This window comes from Acanthochromis polyacanthus, chromosome 22 (assembly GCF_021347895.1).
Source record: "Acanthochromis polyacanthus isolate Apoly-LR-REF ecotype Palm Island chromosome 22, KAUST_Apoly_ChrSc, whole genome shotgun sequence".
Classification (NCBI taxonomy): Eukaryota; Metazoa; Chordata; class Actinopteri; family Pomacentridae; genus Acanthochromis; species Acanthochromis polyacanthus.
Window position 1 is genome coordinate 25,572,401 of NC_067134.1, and position 19,232 is coordinate 25,591,632.

Here is a 19,232-nt window from a genome sequence, read left to right on the forward strand (position 1 = left end):
ATCTGAACTGAAGACTGACGAAAGTATGTTTATTTTTTATGCTTTTTTCCAGACATGGTGGAGCAGTGACCAAGGACTGTTTCTGTTGACGTAATTTCGTGCTGCCTGTTGTGCTTCGGTGCAACCTAAACTTGCCCAGTGTGTTGACATCTTTTGCTCTTTACTTCTCTCCTGCTCTCTGTGCTCACATAAACCACATTTTAATACAGCTAAATCCCAAAAAAAGCTATTTTGATTTTTGTTTCTGCTGTCAGACAATAGAACAAATATGAATAGTGACTGAAAAGCATCGCTGTTAAGACTAGATGACCATATTTTGATGACCAAAAACCAGGAAACTCTGCCAGGCAATAAGATACTGAAATGATAGTTGACTCAAAGATGCCTTGTAATTTCAATACATTTATAGTATCCTCCTCTGTATGGATAGAAAATTGTTATATTATCAAATATTATCTATAACCAAAGATACAAATATGGTCAGATAGGCTTCTCAGAGGTTACTCAATATGCTTTATAATGGCAAGTTTCAAAAATAACGAATGAAATAAAGACAGAAGTAATGTCTCTTCTGGATTAGGAAAAACAAAATGAAAGAGAAAGTTCTGGTTTCACATACAGCCTCAGTGGGGTTAGCTCTGTGCTGTGAGTCACAGATGCAGAGAGAGTTTTATTCCTGAAGGGGGCATCAGGGCCTAAGCAATCATGATACAAATTAATAATCTTTGCACTATTTTGAGCTAAAAACTGAAAAAATCCCTCTGTGGACATGTTAGACCTTAATAATTCGCTGAAAGGAGCCACAAAATGCACCATTTAAGCGTGTTTTGGAAGCTACAATGTAAAATAACACCAGTAGGTGGCGGTGATGAGTCACTGTGCGGTATAAAGCAGCCTCTTCAACACCACCGAAGAAGAGCAGGACGTATGACGCTCACTGTCCGCCAATATGAAGGCACCCGAGGCAGACTGTGCCTTTGATTTTAAAGATTAAGCCTTGTTATTTCTACAAGTGCTAAATCAGCCAACTTGACTTTAGTAGATGCGACACCGACATAAAATCTTGGGTGAGGCTGTTTTTTTTGTCTACATATCAGCTTTAAGGCTGCTGGAGGAGGCTGGAAGGCCCCGCGCTAACACTAGACTCACAGTTAACTTTAGCATTAGCCTCCATTCGCCTGTTAGTTTCCACTATGAGGCGTCCAGAATATTTAACGTTAGTCATTAACAGGCCAAGCGTTTTACATATTACACTAATGTGGGGAAGTTAAAGTCTGTAAAGCGTAGAATTAAAGTCGCGTAGTTTGCGAGGAAGCTAACCAGAAGCTAGCATGCAGTACTGCGGGTAGAAGTTAGCACAGACAACAGCAATATTTGGATATGTTTAAGTTTTGATTACTGAAAGTGCAGGAACCCCTCAAGCAAAGTCAAATCGAGTAATGTCAAATTATTACTAGATTTGAAGAGTGTTTATGTCGATATGGCACCTGACTTTACTTAATTGCTGCACATGTTATCGGCCAGGCAGCAGCAAACAATTAGCATAAAGACTTGGCAAAATCAGTTTGGAAAACCAAAATAAAACAGAATAAACCGTTAAGCATAAAAAAAATAGTGTCTAAAATACAGTAAATATTAAATGGGGCGATATATAATTGAGGGACTTTTGAAATCTTGTGTACATTATTATTAAATGTTAAAAAAATGTTTTTATGGTCTTTATGATCACGTCTTTACAAATTCTATAATGATTTATTATGGAAACAATCACTTATTGAAAGATACTTTCAAGATGCCAGACATGGACATGAATGTTGTTTTTTGATGGTAAAGAAACAACAATTATAAAGAAACAACAATCAAAAAAATATTTGCATACATATATATATGTATGCAAATGTCAAAGTGTGCCGACTGATCCTGGCTGTTATGGTTAAGTTGTTATCCTGCTGATCACAGCACACAGACGTTCTCTAAGCAGGTTGCTCTCATTTTCTCAGTCCTGCAGAATGTCCAAGATCAGGCGGAAGGTAACAGTGGAGAATTCAAAAACCATATCTGACAGCAGCAGCAGCAGCACCACAACCAGCAGCACCACCAACCCCGCCGCCCCCTCTCGCAGGCCCAGTGTGTTCGAAAGGCTCGGCCCCAGCACTGGGAGTAATGCTGCTGATGTATGTATTACCGAGTATAGCCTTTCTTCTCTCGATGCTCTCCTACACACCCTGAAGATGTGGTTGTTTCTGTTAGTGTACTTACAACTGTGACAGCTCTGTGGTGTCGGTGGGTTTTTCTTGACTTCTTCTGGTGTCTTTCAGAGTCACTGTAGAAATTGGCTGAAGACTGGTAATTGCAGTTACGGCAACACTTGTCGATACACACATGGAACTCAGCCACGAGGCAAAGGATTTAGCTTTAGCCGGTGAGACTTCTGGGACTTGTCACTGTGTTATGTTTTAGTATTTTTGATTCTCTCCACATAAAAACCAATGTGTAATCTGTGCGTTTGGTTTTGTTTGTGTGTTTTAACGGAGCAGGTCAACCGAGAGGCCCACAGGTGATCTGCGGGAGAGGATGAAGAATAAAAGACAGGATGTTGACACGGAAAACATAAAGCGAGATTTAGACGAGCCCACATCCCCCACAGTGAGAGTGAGTAAAAATGAATAATCCGTTTGGGTGTGGTGAGTCGATAGCGGATTGTAAAATAACGAAAGTTAATTGTACTGCTGATCCTGAATCTGATGTTGACTTGTAACTACTAACACGTGGAGCCTTTAAAATAAGATAATATAAAAATCTATTTGTGTGTCAATCTGCAGCAGAGAGACTCCTCCAGAGGCCGACACAGGGAGAAGGAGGATATAAAGATCACTAAAGAGCGCACCCCAGCCAGTGAAGAAGAGCCCACAGAGTGGGAAACTAATCGTGAAGGTTCAGTAGCTCGTTTGCGATGCAGTAAAATGCCGTACTGGCTGATGTTATGGATTGATGTGAACCAAAGAACATTAATATGTGCTTTGACACGACAGATTCTGATATCGGTGACTACGACTACGAGCTGTCCCTCGAGATGAAGCGCCAGAAGATTCAACGTGAGCTGATGAAACTGGAACAGGAGAATTTGGAAAAGAGAGAAGAGATTGTCATCAAGAAAGATGAAAACACCACAAAAAACAGAGCCTCAGCCTTGCCAAAGGTAAGCATGACTTTCCTTCTGTCTCAGTTTAACAGTATTCAGTATTCAGATTTCAGGGCCTTCACTATAGTCTCCAAGAGGAACTGCCATTTGAATTTCACCCTCAGATGTCCCTTCTTGTCCCTCAGGCCTCCCCCGAGCCACTGAGCTCCAAAGAATCACACTCTTCCAGAAAGTCCAGTGGCTCCCCGAAACACAAAAGTGGAACCAAAGTGCCCGGCTCTGGGAAGAAAGAGAAGAAGGCATCCGTGTCCTCGCCTGTTTCAGAAACTGCCAGGTAGGAGTCAGTTGATAGTGTCAGAATTTAAGTTTTGTGTGCCTGTAAACCATGTAGAATCATTCCTTTATTCCTTGGTGTGATGAATATCATAATTTTAACTCTCTTCCAACCAGTTTCTTTGAATTTTCATCAAATTTTGTCTATTTGGAAAATAGTCAAATTCATGTAGGCATAGTATATTTGACAAAAACCAAAAAAATTAAGAAGATACATTAAATATTCACCTGTTCATGTCCTGAGAATTGGTTTTCAGTTGCAGCTTTTTCCCCTAATTTTTGACGCAAGGCAAATTTAAGATAAGATCTACTTTATTCATCCGATAGGAAATTATTATTTTATTTTTTTATCCCTGGGTTTGCCTCTGGATTTTAGTCTCGGTATTCGTGGCAAATTGCAGATGTAAACAAGCTTAGATGATGTGTACATATGCCAGATTCCAAGTGAACCAGTAGAATTAGTTTTGTTTTATGATCAGTTCGAGAATTAACTGAATATTTTAATCCTTGTTATTAAACTTAGTTTATTGTCTTTGAGGGTATTAGGCATTATTTTATTTTATGTATTGACCTACTGACATTATTTAAGTCGTACGGTCAGATAAATGAAGGTGTGATTCATATTTTTCATCTTATTTCAAGCAGGTCCTCAAAAGGAAGCCACAGTAAGAAAAAAGGGCCCCGTACCCCCAGTCCCCCTCCTCCAGTCCCTCTGGACCTCCCTGTGGTCGTGAAGAAGCACAAAGGGAAACACAAGAACAAGGAGAAATCTGAAGAGAAGCAGAAGGAGGGGAAAGATCGGGGACGAGATACAGAGAAACATAAAGAGAAGAAGGAAAAACGCAGGTACAGGGCAGATCCAGATGCGTAGTTATTCCATATCAACTCGTGTTTTTCACCCTCTTGAATGAAATCTTTTTGTTCGTAGGGATCGATCGGACAGCTCCCACAAGGCCAAGCGGTCGGTGACATCAGAGGAGCGTTCTGGCAGCGTGTCGTCTCCATCCAGGGGTGCATCGCCCACCGTCAGGAAGAAATCCATCTCTCCTAAAGTTTCATCCCATAAGGCCGCTGTACTTCCCTCCCCTCCTCACAGGTCAGCACACCGACCAGTGAGCCAACCTTTATCTAGTCATTGAATACTGAATGTGACGGCCGTGTGGGAATAATATTCTGTCACTGCAGGTCTCCTTCACCTCCACGCCACCAGCGAACGCCCACTCCTCCCCGCCACCACTCCCCTTCCTCCCACTCGGGCTCCTCCGCCCAGCGACACTCCCCGTCTCCGCGGCGCCGTCGCTCTTCTTCTCCGTCCTACCACCGGAGCAGCACGGCGCAGGCCTCCTCGCCTCCGAGCTCCCGCCGGTCTCGATCGCCTCCCGCCTCCCACGACGCCTCGTCTCCTCACCGGCGGTCTGACAGATCGAGTCCCTCCCGGCGCCATTCCAGGGGCCGCGAGAGGAGTCGTGGGGAGAGGGAGAGGAGCCCGCCAGCCCAGGAGCGCAGACATGAGCGCAGAGACGGTATTTCTACCTTCTACTGCTGTGTTTGTCTGCTTTGGGTTTCGCTTTTTCCAACATGATATAGCGAGCTGAAGAAGTCAAATTTAAGGGCTTAACTTTATGACTCACTGAACCCTGATCAGTTTGTCTGCCTTTTGTTGCGCTTCACACTTTTACTCACTAAAGCTTGCGGTAGAGGATGTTTTCTGGGGATTTTAACCAAAGTATAATGCCATAAATCAGAGAAACGATCGGATTACGGTTGAATTTCTTTAATTCTCCATTTCACGAATGTGGAGAAATGCCTACATATGCTTTAATGTAAAAAAAATGTTGGTTTTACATACTATAGATATTTTACTTTACATTTTTAATTAGTTTCCATCCTTGTCCTCATATACCCTCTGTATAAACACAGCATACCTCAGTTTAGTTCAGCCAGAAAGTGGCAAAAAGAGGCTTGCTGGTTGCAACGAGAGCAAAATTTTTGTCCCGTTGCAGAGTCGGCTTAGAGCAAGCTGTTTTTTTTTTTGGTAATTTTAAAAATGAATCGCACATAATGAAGGGATTTTGCAAAAATGTCCCAGTTTAAAACTTAGTAGTAGTTGTTTTGTCCAAATCCTGATCAGTTTAAGTACCATCAGAAAGTAGAAAATCCAATGATTCTTCCAGTTTTTTCAGTTTAACTGATAGATTATGTAATTTTGATCATTCAAAACAAAAAAAACAGAACCCACTGATAGATTTTGGAGTTCAGAGGGTTAACTCAGTGGATCAACTTGCTTCTTCTGCCTTTTCTTTAAAACAAAACCTCCGTTTCAGTTCAGTTTTTCTGTCTTCATGATGGTTTTTATTTATCTGAATCTATTGAATAAATCCATAGAAGTTCAGAGTGACAAAAGACGGTAGAAGTTAAATCGTCTTATTGGCCTTGAAACTACGGTAGAAATGTCTACAGCCCACCACATTTTCTTTTTGATTGGGTGATTTCTTGGAAATGTAGTAATCAAAAAGTTTTTTATTCTCTAGAAGTGGCTCGTTGGCTTCACATTTTTCCATGAATCACTTGTTAAACTCTGTCTTTTGTAAACAGACAGCCGCAGCAAACGAGACAAAGACAGCGTCCGTGACGACCGGGACTACGACTCGGAGCAGGTCTCGTCCCGGGACGTCCGCGACGACAGGGACGCCAGAGACGCCCGCGACCGACGGGACACTCGTGATCGAGGACGGGAAACGACCAGAGAGTCTCGCGACAGCCGAGATAACAGGGACGTGAAGGACTCGAGAGACAGCAGGACGGACACCCGATCCAGTCGAGAGTCGCTCGAGCGTCGGGACCGCGAGAGAGACCGAGAGCGGGAGAAGGAGAGGGAGCGGGAGCGGGAGAAGGAGCGAGAGAGGGAGAGGACGGAGACGCATAGGAAGGAGGACCTGGTTCAGGACGACAGGAGTTACGGGAGAGGTCATGGACGGGACGAAGGAGGGAGAAGTGAAGGGAGGACGGAGAGCAGGACGGACAGAGCGGAGCGGAATGGACGAGGAAGAGGTCGCGCTAACGAAACATCTGATAAAGGCAAGAATTCATAGTACTTCATGAATCTACAAGATGGCACTACTTTGCGTGGTTGGGTTTAATTTCTCTTCTTTTTCGTCCCTCAGGCTCAAACAGAAACTCCCGAGGTTCCCAACTGGAAAGCAGCCACGACAACTGGGATTCACGGAGCAGTGCCGTTCGTGAACGGAGCGCCGAGAAGAGCACGGATCGCAGCGCCACCGAAAGGAGCTCCGAGAGGGGTTCGGACCGAGACCGCTATGAGAGCGACAGAAGAGGAGAGCAGGCTCGAGACTCCTCCTACGACAGGAGAGGAGGACATGGAGAGCGGGATCGCAGAGACAACAGGGAGAGAGGTGACGGGTTTGAGCTAAAAAATAGTCCGAATATCAAATGAAGGATTCACAACTGATTCAAGCGTCTTTTTTTTTCTTTTTAGACCAAAGAGCAGCTTCTCCAAGCAGACACCAGGGGAGGTTAGAGGAGTCTGAGAGGGAGGAGAGAAGGGAGGAGCGCCGGACAGACAGAGCAGAGGACAGACGGGAGGACAGGACCCGAGACAGAGAGCGAGAGAGAGACAGGGAGAGGGAAAGGGAGAAGGAAAAGGACAGGGAGAGAGAGAGGGAGAAGGAGCGGGAGAAGGAGAGGGAGAGGGAGGCAGAGAGGGAGAGAGCCAGAGAGAGAGAGAGGGAAAGGGAGAGAGAACGGGAGAGGGAGAGAGAGCGCGAAGAGAGGGAGAGGGAGAGGAAGGAGAGGGAACGGGAGAGGGAGAGAGAGAGGGAGCAGCGAGAGAGGGAGAGGCAGCGGGAGTGGGAGGAGAGGGAGAGAGAGAGGGGGAGGGAGGAGAGGCGGGAGAGGAGGGAGGACGCCAGGGACGACCGGTCCGTCCGAGACACCCGGGACGATCGCAAGCTGAGGCAAGTGTCACCGTCAGTTTTTCTTCATCAGTGTGTTCATGAGTCACTGTGAACAGATGGGGAAGTTGTTAGACTGGGATGCACAAGAGAGGCTCATTTATGTATTGCTTTGTTTCAGAGATTTATGCTTTTTTTTAACCCTAATGTCGTCCTGTGGGTCAAATTGACCCATTTCCAAGTTTGAAAATGTGGGAAAAAAAATATTTCACAGTGAAACTACTGATGTCCACATTTTCAACATTTTCAGGAAATTTTTGAACATTTTTTGATGGGGAAAAAAAGAAATGTAAAAAAACAGTTTCTTGAAGAATATTCACATAAAAATCAACTAAAATTAGCGATTTTTGTTTTGTGAATGTTCTTAAAGAATATATATATGTAATAACTTTAGATATTTTGAGGATTTTTGGGGAAGATTTTTCTCATTTTTTGAAAATATTTCCAAGAATTTTCTTGCCTAATTTGAGTCTTTTTTAAAATAAAACTTTTAAGGGGAAACTTTAAGGAATTATTGGAATTTCTCCCCAAAGGTTTCGCAAATTTTCAGAAATTTGGGGATTTTTTTTTTGCTGATTTTTTTAATGGATTTTTTTTTCAGACAAGGAAACAATATTTTTCGGTGCTCATAAATGAAGACAACAGGCAGGTTAACCCTTTACGCTTCAGTGCGTCGTAGGTGTACCGCCGGCGGTACACCTACTAATTTGCATAGGAATTTCAGGAATGTCCGACGGCTGCAAACACGATTATACAAACACTATACACCAATGGAAAGCTTAGATTCTCATGAATCCGCCGGTATAAACCACTTTCAGATGCGATTACCACAGCGGGTAATATAAACACATTTGTCCGACAAAAACAAATATTCATCCATCCGTTCTCTATACACGGCTTCAACGCACACAGCGCGACTCACATTTCCGGGTTCATTACTACACACAAAAAAAACGATTCCACAAAAAACGGCCATAATCCAACCTTTTACATCCAGATGACACAAGCCAGTAAACTATTTTGTCCAAAACATGTCCTGAAGTCGGTATAAAATCCACGAATCGGTCATTTTCAAGGAAATGCACCTCGTGATGCCCGTCCAATATTCCCCGTATTTTCGTAATTTTTTTTATTTAAAAATAGAATATTAGCGATTTTTTTGTACTGAAAACGGCTGGAATTGACTGAAGCTTAAAGGGTTAAAGTGAGTTAGTGATGAGTCAGCCTCACGCATGAATCATAGATCAGTATTGACGTTGTTTTGAATATGCCAATGAAGATACAGAAAGAGTATCTTGATTTTTACTGGCAAAAAGAGGCAAAATGATCGAGGAATTTACGGGAAAATAAACAAAACTTCAAAGACCTTTCAAAAAATAAGTCTAATTTTGTGCAGCATCTCGATAATTCAGGCGTACTTTAATACTTCCAAACATTAGTCTGCCATGACTGTGAATGCTGCTGTTCTAATGTGTATTTTTCTTGTAATAAGTCTTCTTCCTTGTCTTCTCCTTCTAGTCGTAAGAGACCCAGAGTGGAGAGCAGTCCGAGCCCTCGATCCTCGCCCAAGCGAACGGCGCGGGACCTCAGCCCGGCTGACAGTGACGGCTACAATAGTGGCGAAGACAAAAGTGAGCGCCCGATTGGCCGAGGGCAGGCCAAGCTCCACCCACAGCCCCTCCTCCCCAGCCCAGTGTGTCTGCCTCCATCTGACAGTAGGGAAATTCTTTTTGAAAGGACACACTCCTGTTTAATGGGGAATGCGCCTGTTTTATATTGCAAAGTTTTTGTAACCATTAATGCTGTGTTCATCATTTCCGGTATAAATTGTTAAATATGTTGCCTGTGTGTCTCTTCTCTTGGACAAACGAGTCATTCCATGTCAATTCAACAAATGCTTGTTGCACCACTTTCTCAGATCCTCCCAAAAATTTTTTTGGGCTTTATTTGGGTAATTTTATGAACAAATGCAAAGTATTATGGTTATAAACATACAGTATAAGCAGTAATGATCTAATCTAATACCCATAGTCAGTCCAAACTTAATCCTCGCCTATGATTTTAGGGTTTTAAACTACTAAAAAAAGCAATTTATACTCCTTTTACATGGTCAGAATTTTTTCCCCTTCCAAAACTTTTACCCTTCTGGTGAGAAAAGTATAGAAATGAATGAAAATAAAAAATACTGGACTGTGGAATTTCCCAAAATATCCTTATTATTTCATGGGCGACTTTATTTTGGGTTTTTCATGCCTCTATTTTAGGACTTATTCTTGTGAAAAGACATTGAAAGAATGAATTTTCTTCTTTACTAATGAAAGTTGCATAAGGTAGAAGTTTTAAAACATTAAAATAAAGCTTATTTATTGATTTATAGGCTGTTGAACTCAGGTGTAGACCCAAAATAGCCTAACTTTAGGCATTAAAAAGTGCATGTGGGATACATGGTACGCGGTTCAAATTTTTTTTGGAGGAACTAGTATGTGTGAAGTATGTGTGAACTTACTTTCATATTTGTTTCTTGTGCCAAAGATGAGCAACTGCTGAATCAATTTACTATACATTTTGATCCTCGTTTTTGTTTTTAGGAACCATTTACATGACCAACTAAAGATGAAAGATGAATCTGAAGCATCAGCATCGTAGTATAAGTTACAAAGGGCATATCTGAAGTTAATTATTATATAGACATTGTTTTTTCTTTCATACAGTAACTGAATAAGAAGAAATGGCATCACTCCCAGACTGCATTCTCAGGACAGCCTCGGTATCGTATTTGACTTATCAGCTGAATTTGAAGATTTGCAAGTGAAATTCATGCACCCAAAAGGTCCCAGCAAGAAGTTCACATGGCCTAGAAAGGATGACGTAGTGTGGGTGCCTACAGCCCACATCCTCTGTCCAATCACTGCTCCTTCAACACGCCGTGGTGGACAGTACCACATATCTGGTGCAGATGATGGCCTGATTTCAGAGAAATTCAAGCAGTTCAAAGGACAGAAATAGTGGTGTGATAAGTTGGGGACAAATTACATGTTTTACATGGGACCTAAGGCAATATAACTCATTTTAACTGCAATATATTAGTTAGAATTCCTAAAAAAACGCCTATAAAACATAGTGCATTTCTTGGTTAAATTGGCCATGAAGGATTCAAGAAACAATGTTGATACTTCAGATATCAATTATTCGGATGTTTATTGTTATACAGACAAAGTTTCATGTTTCTACTCCATGTCCCACATTGGTTTCTGTGCCAATATATGTATGGTGTTTTTCAGTCTGTTTCATAAATAGGCATCGTTTTGAGGTCTAAGGAGACTAGCTAGCTCTTGGATATTTTTAGGTTAGAGAGAACTTTTAAGGTACTTTGAGATTTTTATAACATATGAACCTTGTTACTTATTAAAATTTGTGAAAAAAATGCCTAAATTCTTGAAAAATGCCATTTTCGCCAAATTTTTAAATTGCCCTGTACCACAGAGAAATGGGTATATTCATTCCAAATTTTTTTTCCTGCTCTATTGTTAAGGTGTTTGAACCCTTCAGATCACTTGTAAGTCTATATCATCAGTCAGTTCCCAGTATTATCTTCCTAAATCAAGCCTTTCTACCTAACATATCAATTTCCGAGTGGAAAAATAGGGATTTAAATATTTTATAACTTAGCAAATAGCAATCATATGATGTTAAAACTTTGCAAGTAATCTATTCTTATGTTGGGATAGTTAAAAAAAAAGTTTGGAGATGATCAGAGGAGGTCATGCAACAAAATTTCCTCAGATTTGTTGAAATGAGATGGAATGACTCAAACACATGCAGGTTTTACTTTACTATAATTTCAAGAGCTTAGTAGCCAAAAATAGCTGTTGTTTGACTGTTTCCTTTTAGTGTTTTAAGTACTAAATACATTTACGTGACTGTCCTGTGTGCATGTGTAGATGGAGACAAGCATCGGCTGCTGAGCCAGGTGGTGCGTCCCCAGGACCCGTTGTTACGGTCGCCATCCAGAGGTGCTGCACCCGATGAGAAGGCGGCTCACTGGAAGGATGAGGAGCGACGGGGAGCCGGGGACAAAAGGGAGGCACGCAGTCGCCACGAGGAGCTGGAGCCTCGTGGAGAACGTACCAGAGGAGGCGACAGACGTGGAGATCACCTCTCAGGCACGCCGTCTGACTCCCGCAGCCGAGGCAGAGACCAGCGAGAATCTACACCGCCGCCTCCTTCTCCCTCCACCCTCGCCACCAGCATCGAGGACAGAGACGCCGGTGGGTCCCAGTTCCACGAGGAGGGCAAAAAGAAGACAAAGTCACAGAGGAAGGGCTTAAAGAAGGGCCGAAAAGATGAGGAGAGTGGCAGCAGCGGCCTGGCAGCGGCAGGGGATCGATTCAACCCCGAGCCTCCGTCTAGTGCTTCTGGAGACGTGGCTCCACCTTTACACTCTCCCAGGAAAGTAGCCAAGAAGAAGGCCCTGGACCGAAAGAGGAAGCAGTCACGAGGAGGAGAATCTGACGCTTCTGAGGAGGAAACTTCAGCCCATCAGCCACACAGTAAGAGGAAGAAGGGTCCTCGCACACCTCCGCACTCCATGAGGCCCGATCATCGCAGCACTGGAGGCAACGCAGAACCTTCCCCTCTGTCGAAAATGGACAATTTCAGTGACTGGTCAGATGAGGAAGTGACAGACCGAGGAGGACCCCTGGATCAGGCTCACCTGGGTCCTGCTGAGAGGACTTCAGCTGAACCTCTTAGGAGAGGAGGTGGGCCCAGGGTGGGCAGGGACAGGGAGCGGTGTAACCCCCCATCCATCACCCCTCTCCTCCCCCAGGATCCTCCGATGCTGCTGCAGACTATGACTCCACAGCCTCTCATGTCGCAGCCGCTGCTCCGCAAACCTCCACCAGAGCAGACCCGCAGCAGCAGCATGGGCAGCAACCAGAGCCGCACATCGTCCCGACGCCTGCGCTCGCCGTCCAACGAGTCCGCTCACCGAGAAGACCCCCAGGGTCCACGATCGCGCCGAGGGAGGCTGCAGGGCACCAACTCTCGAGACAGAGAGAGAGAGCGCGAGAGGGAAAGAGAGAGAGAGCGTGAACGCGAGAGGCCGGCGGTGAACGACCCTCCAGGGGCTGAGAGGAAGTCTCGAATCGACCAGCTGAGGAGAGGAGAGCCGAGCCGCAGCACCTCATCGGGTAAAAACACACTCAGTTACCCGTTCTTCACCAAAAGGAACCAGGTGCTGGTTCGGTGCTGGTGCTTAGCTGGTTCAACTCTCGTGCCTCCTCAGAACTGGTTTCATTCTCAGGGAGCCATGTCATTGCATCACCACAAAACATCCCTGCGTATTTTTATGTATTTATTTGTTTTTTATTTCATAGCGACAATGCAATTAACATAGTTTCAATACAGTTCATGAATCCGATGTGTTGGATGTAGAGTTTTAGCTACAGCTAATTCTAAACTCCTGTCCCAGTTGGGATTTTAAAACAACCAAAACATCCAAGATCACAATCCTTTAAAAGTACAATATACAAAAAACTAAACAAATAGAACCATAACTGACAGAATTAAGTTAAAAACCTCGCAAATCTATAAAACAAAAGTAAAATCTTACAAATAAATCCAAATTAACCACTTAGACTACAACACTTTAAAAATGAGTACAGCTTTGCTTTAAGCCACGCCTTAACTTTTTTTGTGGAGGTTTTAATATTAGTTATTGATTTTATTTCAGTTGGTGATATGTTCCAAAGTTTGCAACCTTTGATTGAAAAAGCAGACTGTCCAAAAGTGGTTCTGCGTCGTTGAATTAATGTAATCGTTCAACAACGTTTGTGTAATCATGGAAGTGCCGTTCCTGACTTTGCAAGCCTATGTTGTGATCCAGAAACAAATATCAAACTGTTAGTAGTTAGCATCCAGTCCTTGACGTCCTCTGTTCTTAACTCTGGCCCAGCATAGAGTTGGTACCTGAAAAGCACCAGTTTTCGGATCCTAGAACCGGTGCGTAGGTGGTGGAAACACAAAGAACAGTCAGTCAGACACTGGCTCTGAACTCGCACTGGAACCAGCTTGGTCGAATCACATTAAATGCTTTTTACAATCTGCTGCCAAAGACACTTTTGAATTAACGTCTCTGTCTCATCTTGTTTTTCAGATCGGCAGGATTCCCGCAGCCACAGCTCCAGACGCAGCTCTCCTGACTCGGAGAGGCAGGCCAGGTCCAGGTCTCGAGCCGGCTCCTACGACAGTCGGGAGCGGGAGCGAGACAGGGAGCCGTTTGAGCGGGAGAGGGAACGAGACCGAAAGGACCTCCGACCTCAGCAGCAGCAGCAACATCAGCAGCCGCTGCTCCTCCAGCAGCCGTTACAGCAGCAGAGAGACTGGGAGCCTGAGCCCAGAGACTGGCCGAGCAGAGGGAGGGAGCCCCTGCTGATGCGACCCGGTCGGGAGCCTCTCCTGAGGGAGCGGGACATCAGAGACCGGGAACGCCTGCTTCCCGAAGGACTCATCCAGCAGCACGAACGGGAACGTGAGCGAGAGAGGGAGCGGGAAAGGGACGGCCGAGGCGAGAGAGGGGGAGATAGAGAGAGGGAGAGGATGATGATGATGGATCTGCCGCTTCACGGAGACCCCAGAGCTCCAGGACGAGGGGACATGAGGGGTGAAATGAGAGGAGACCTGCGAGGAGACATGATGAGGCCGGACAGGAGCGACTACGAGCCTCTGCTGCCAAGAGAAGCCTTCAGTCCTCCGGAGCCTGAGAAAGCCAGCAACAGTCACCATCTGATGGGAGAGCAGCGGGAGCTGGAGAAAACCGACAGCATCGATGGTGAGAGGATGAAATCATTGATGCATTTTATGTCACTTTGCACCTTTTTCCTGCATGGAGTTAAACGAAATGTCGCATGTTTGTGTTTTCTGGAGATGATGACGGGAAAGAAGATGACGGCCAGTCAGTGGCGTCTGTGGGAGAGGAGTACGAACCAATCAGTGACGATGAGCTCGATGAGATTCTGGCTGACAGTCAGAAGAAAGAGGATCAGCAAGACGAGGAGAAAATTACAGGTATCATTCAGTGGATTCTGTCTGGCATATCTATATAGAAATGTGTATGTTCTGTATTCATTCCTTGTATTTGAAGCTGATTGTTTTCACTTTTGCTTTGGCTTAAACAGTTTCATTCCACAATCATTTCTATTTGAAATTCATCACAAACTCCTTTAACACAAATACGACTCTTAAAACGTTCCTTTTGTATGTCGGCAGGTCCTCTGGATGTGATCGATGTGGACTGGTCCAGCCTGATGCCCAAACAGAAGCAGGAGCCGCGGGCAGCCGGGGCAGCTCTGCTCCGGTTTACCCCGGGGGCCGTGCTTCTCAGGGCGGGAATCTCCAAGCGACTAGCTGGCCCTGAACTCCTGGAGCAAGTCAGAGAGGTGTGCAAGTCAGAGTTGGATGATCCCAAAGGTGAGTTTGGACAGAATTAAAACCATCAAATTAGTTTTTGCTGTAGTAATTTGGACTGTATTTTTAAAGTAATAGTTGGGGCTGTCACAGTTGGTCAACATAATCAATGATACTGACGTTGAAAATACTTAAACATCAATGTTCTAAAACGTTGCATGTCTTTGCTTTTCTCCTGCTCTGTGAGCTCATAGATACTTATTACAGTATTAATGCTTTTTGTGTTTAAATACAGCTGAATGTGCAATAAAGCTGTTCTCGTTTACACCATATTACATCACTAAAATCCTGCTTTGACCTCCACAATGAGTCAAACTCACAAAGTATGAGTTAAAAGTAACTGCTTGCTGTAAATTTGGTGATAGTTTCATATGATCTGAAGCTACTGCCAGTCACATTAAGGACTTACACAATGTTTAATATGTGGACAGAATTTTTGACTTAAAAGGTTTATTAGGAAAAAAACGGATTTCTCTTAAAATTCTAATACTGACTGCCATAATAAGGCCTATTTTTAATTTACATTCTCTAACTTTTTGCCCTTCATTATGGCTCCCACGTGTAAATCAGACTCTTCTGATGGTAGTGCTTTGCAGAAAAGGAAAAACATGGCCATGGAAGTGAAATTAGATCAAATAAAACGTTCTGAACAGGGCCAAATACCAACAAATATCGCTCAGGTTGTAAAAACAGGTCAGCACATTTTAGCAACTCTCTGCGATGAATGAGTGAGACTTTATCTGGTTCTCTGGTCGTTTATTAAACCTTAAAACAGGCTACTGTGGGCTGTAGCAAACGCCAGCAGAAGTAGAAAAACCCCATAACTTAGCTCCAGAATTAGCCGCAGTTCCCAGCTCTCTGTACCGCTGTCTCTCAGCCAATCAGAGGTGAGCTAAGTAAGCATGACACGTTCACTGACATTAGGTAAATCTGGAACTGAACAACAAACATTGAAACCTCAACAGCAACATCAGTCCGTTACAATGTTGTGTTATCTTGTTATAAAATGATTCATACATGCATGAAAGTCAACATTTATGACTTTTACAAAGAATTGATCGATATCTTGATGCACGTAACGGCTTTGTTTACATTTTCGTGTGAGTTTTGACTTGCGTATAACAAGGACTCCCTGTATGTACAATAAGATGTATAAGACAACTAATCGAGAGAAAAAATAGTCATTGGTGGCTTTCCTTTTTTTTTTTTTTTTTTTAAATTTAACTGTGTATTTGTGGTTGTTTCGTAATTATTTAATCACAGTAGACAATGGGGAGACTGAAAACCATTGCTGTTCAGTTAAATGTCTCTTTATTTAGATATGTAATTAGTTTGTATAATCCTTATTTAAAATTCTTTTGTGGTCTAAAACTCTCTGATGCTGTCCTTCCAGATGCTGACAAGCTCTTTGAGTATGACCTGGGGGCCCTGAACATGGCGGCCCTGAACAGGCGGGTGGAGAGGGCCGGTTTGCTCACCAACCTGGGACCCTGCTGCAAGGCCCTGTGCGCTCGCAGGGACTTCGCCATCCGCCGGCAGCTGTTAAAAAACGAGAAGGTAGATGCCATCAAATCATCGACTTACATTGATCGTCTGAGTTTTTATGATTCATCAACTCAACCCCCCTTTCTTTCTTTGATTGGTTTTATTTCCAGGGCCTGACCAAGCAGTACCCCACTACCCCCGTGGTGGACAACGAGCTGCTGCAGATGAGCATGCGTCTCTTCAGGAGGACCATGGCCGGCCAGGCTTCGGCCCCAGAAAGGTCGGATAGCGTGTCGACACCGGCAGCAGCAGCGGCTGTGACGGCGGCAGAAGTTGCTGAAGCTGGTGGTAGTAATAAGCTCAGCGCCGCTCAGCCAGAGGTGTGTGTGTCCTGAGAGTAAAACACGTGAAAGTGAACGCTTCTCAGCCTTTACTTCTTCTCACCCCTGACTCTTTCTCTCTGTCTCATTTCATTACATCGCATAGCCGTTTTAGTCACGAGAGGAAGTAAAGAAAAACACACAAATTTGTGACTCAGTTCTGCTTTCCATGTTTTGAATAATCTGCTGTAAAGAGCTGCTCCATAGACAACCGGACACTCCAGCCTATGGAGGTGTGTGAGGAGCATTAAACACACCTGAACGACTTCATGTTTTCTGTGCTTTACGCTGTTTTAGAGCAGATTTTACCTGTCACTTTCTCCTTCCTAACTGCTTTGTTTTCTTTGTTGTGCATTGGTTGCTGCAGCTGTGCATTAAAATGGTTAGATGTTGATTTTTTTGGGGGTCTTTTGCTTTGTATGAAATGACTGTTCAGCCGTCAGATGCTCCATGTAGTTACTGCCGTTTTTGTTTACGCGATACAACACGATATCTGCAGAGCAAAGCTCCAGAATTGGCTGCAGAAGCGCATCACTGAAACATCCTGCAGGGACTTGAATGAACACTTGTCACCCATAAGCACTGCCAAACGATTCCCCTCATTGAATGTAACTTGTTACAGTCTGTGGGAGTGTTACTGTTTTGTTTTTTTGGTGGATTTGTTTTGAATGGTTTGGCAATGTCTCCTCTGACATGAACTGAAGTGAGCTCCAGATCGCCAACACTGCCATGTGGAATTCCTCTCCTCACCAGCCCCCCCCCCACACCAACCATGACAGGAGCTCCAATAGGAAAAGACAGTAGCAAAGAACGACTGAAAGATAATTAATCTGAACTCCTTTCTGTATCTAGCAGTTGGCCAGTAAGTGTTGCACCTCTAGGATGTGCTCGTATCGACACTCTTACAGCATTCTGAGTCCTGGGACACGATTTCAACGGACAAAACCAGCAGCTCTGTTTAAAGAACAGGTTGAAAAATGCCCTGGATTCAACATAACCCCCCCCATCCACCATACGACTGAGACATGAAGTCTAAGTAACGTTACAGACACGGGAAGTCGAGCTCTGATACAGCCCGTTATCGATTAGTCCGACCACACCTTGGTGTTAGAAAACACTTTTCTACTCTAATTTTGTTTTGTCTTGGGTTCGAGGTAAATTTTAAGATGTGCCAGTAATGATTTTATGCTGTATTTTTTACTGTAAAATAAATCTTCAGTGACGTTTTTTTAAATTGTAATGATATTTTGCCGAGACGAGAACGACTGAAGAGCTGAAGAAGTGATTCTGTGCTGCTGGTTTATCGAGGTTAACGCAATAATTTACAGGTAAGTGCTGATTTTACTCAGTTAGGGTACTAATTCTTAATTTATGAAGTACCAGAAAAAGATTGAAGGAGAGCATTCAGTCAATAGGTGATGTTCACTGAAATTTATAATCCTATATTTTGCTTGGGCCTGCACAGTGGCTGGGTGGGTCACACTTTGGTCTTGCAGCGAGAAGATATCGGTTTCGTGTTCTGGCCTTCCCACGATATTTCTGCATGGAGTTTGCATGTTCTCCCTGTGCATGTGTGGGTTTTCTCCGGCTTGAAATATACAGTATGTTCAGGTTAGCTGGTAATTCTAAATTGTCTGTAGGTGTGATTGTTCGTATATGTAGCTGCTGACATGTCCAGAGTGTCTCCTGCCTTCAACCTAAATCATCTGGGATAGACTCTATAGATAGTGGATGGATTTTGGCTTGTCTTAGTAACCAAGGTAAACTGCACAAAGTAGTATTGTGGGTGGAATAAATGTTTCAAACCTTCACGTGTTGCTTAGAAAGCACCATTTGGGTGGAATAAACCATTAAAAGTATTGGTACTTAAGTAGCATTAAGTAGCATTTTGTTTTAAATACTGTTTGAATTCATCTGTGAGGTTGCTTGCAGACTATTGTCTAGTACTGCATCACTGAGAAAAAGCCAGCATCAGATATTCAAATATTCCTTTAACAATCCAGAATTATTGCTATAATTAAGCAAACAGAGGATAAATCATAAGAAAAGTCACATGCAGAGATGTAAGCAGGACAAACCTCAAGCTCAGAGTGTTAGATTTGCTTCTTTTTTTCTTCCAACGTTTTTGGTTCTTGATAAGCTGCCTTGATGATGATATATTTGTTATTTTAGGAGCAGTAGCTAGATGTGTGCTTGTTACTATGCTAAATATGTCAACATGTACTTTATGTAGGATAGAACCTGTCCTTCCTTCCTTTATTTATTGTAAATATTTCTGATATAAATGTATGCAGGTTGGTTCCATGTTGAAGAAGTAACAGTGAATAAGCAAAAATAGTAGCTTAGAATTGATAGAACTGATTCATTAAAATAACAGACTAAACTCAAATCCAGTTTCCTCAGACTTGAATTACTGAAGTATCAGCTGAATCTATTCACCAAATTGTTCACCAG

General features: G+C 43.4%; 1 protein-coding gene across 3 annotated transcripts; it reads left to right on the forward strand.

The window, feature by feature from the left end:
* The first annotated feature begins 897 nt into the window (after positions 1–897).
* On the forward strand, positions 898–18,012 carry zc3h13 (zinc finger CCCH-type containing 13). 3 transcript variants are annotated; one of them, XM_022213789.2, is made up of 20 exons: positions 898–1,067; positions 2,001–2,174; positions 2,319–2,422; positions 2,538–2,652; positions 2,823–2,934; positions 3,033–3,199; positions 3,328–3,476; positions 4,118–4,321; positions 4,404–4,571; positions 4,661–4,998; positions 6,071–6,553; positions 6,640–6,888; positions 6,972–7,449; positions 8,965–9,161; positions 11,388–12,638; positions 13,604–14,278; positions 14,374–14,514; positions 14,716–14,916; positions 16,307–16,470; positions 16,569–18,012. In XM_022213789.2, the coding sequence occupies exons 2-20, from the start codon at positions 2,010–2,012 to the stop codon at positions 16,791–16,793; spliced, it is 5,586 nt and encodes a 1,861-aa protein (XP_022069481.2). In that variant the 5' UTR covers positions 898–1,067; positions 2,001–2,009; the 3' UTR covers positions 16,794–18,012. The 3 variants fall into 3 exon arrangements, with proteins under 3 accessions (XP_022069481.2, XP_022069483.2, XP_022069482.2); XM_022213791.2 differs by having other exon boundaries at positions 8,965–9,077; XM_022213790.2 differs by having other exon boundaries at positions 4,121–4,321.
* The last annotated feature ends 1,220 nt before the right edge of the window (positions 18,013–19,232 follow it).

What these genes read in the sequence shown, in the direction of transcription:
- zc3h13 (XM_022213789.2), top strand. Translation starts at nt 2,010, where the DNA reads ATGTCCAAGATCAGGCGGAAGGTAACAGTGGAGAATTCAAAAACCATA. An exon ending in CTGGGAGTAATGCTGCTGAT is followed by an intron (nt 2,175 to 2,318) that starts GTATGTATTACC and finishes GGTGTCTTTCAG; the next exon opens with AGTCACTGTAGAAATTGGCT. An exon ending in GAAAACCGACAGCATCGATG is followed by an intron (nt 14,279 to 14,373) that starts GTGAGAGGATGA and finishes TGTTTTCTGGAG; the next exon opens with ATGATGACGGGAAAGAAGAT.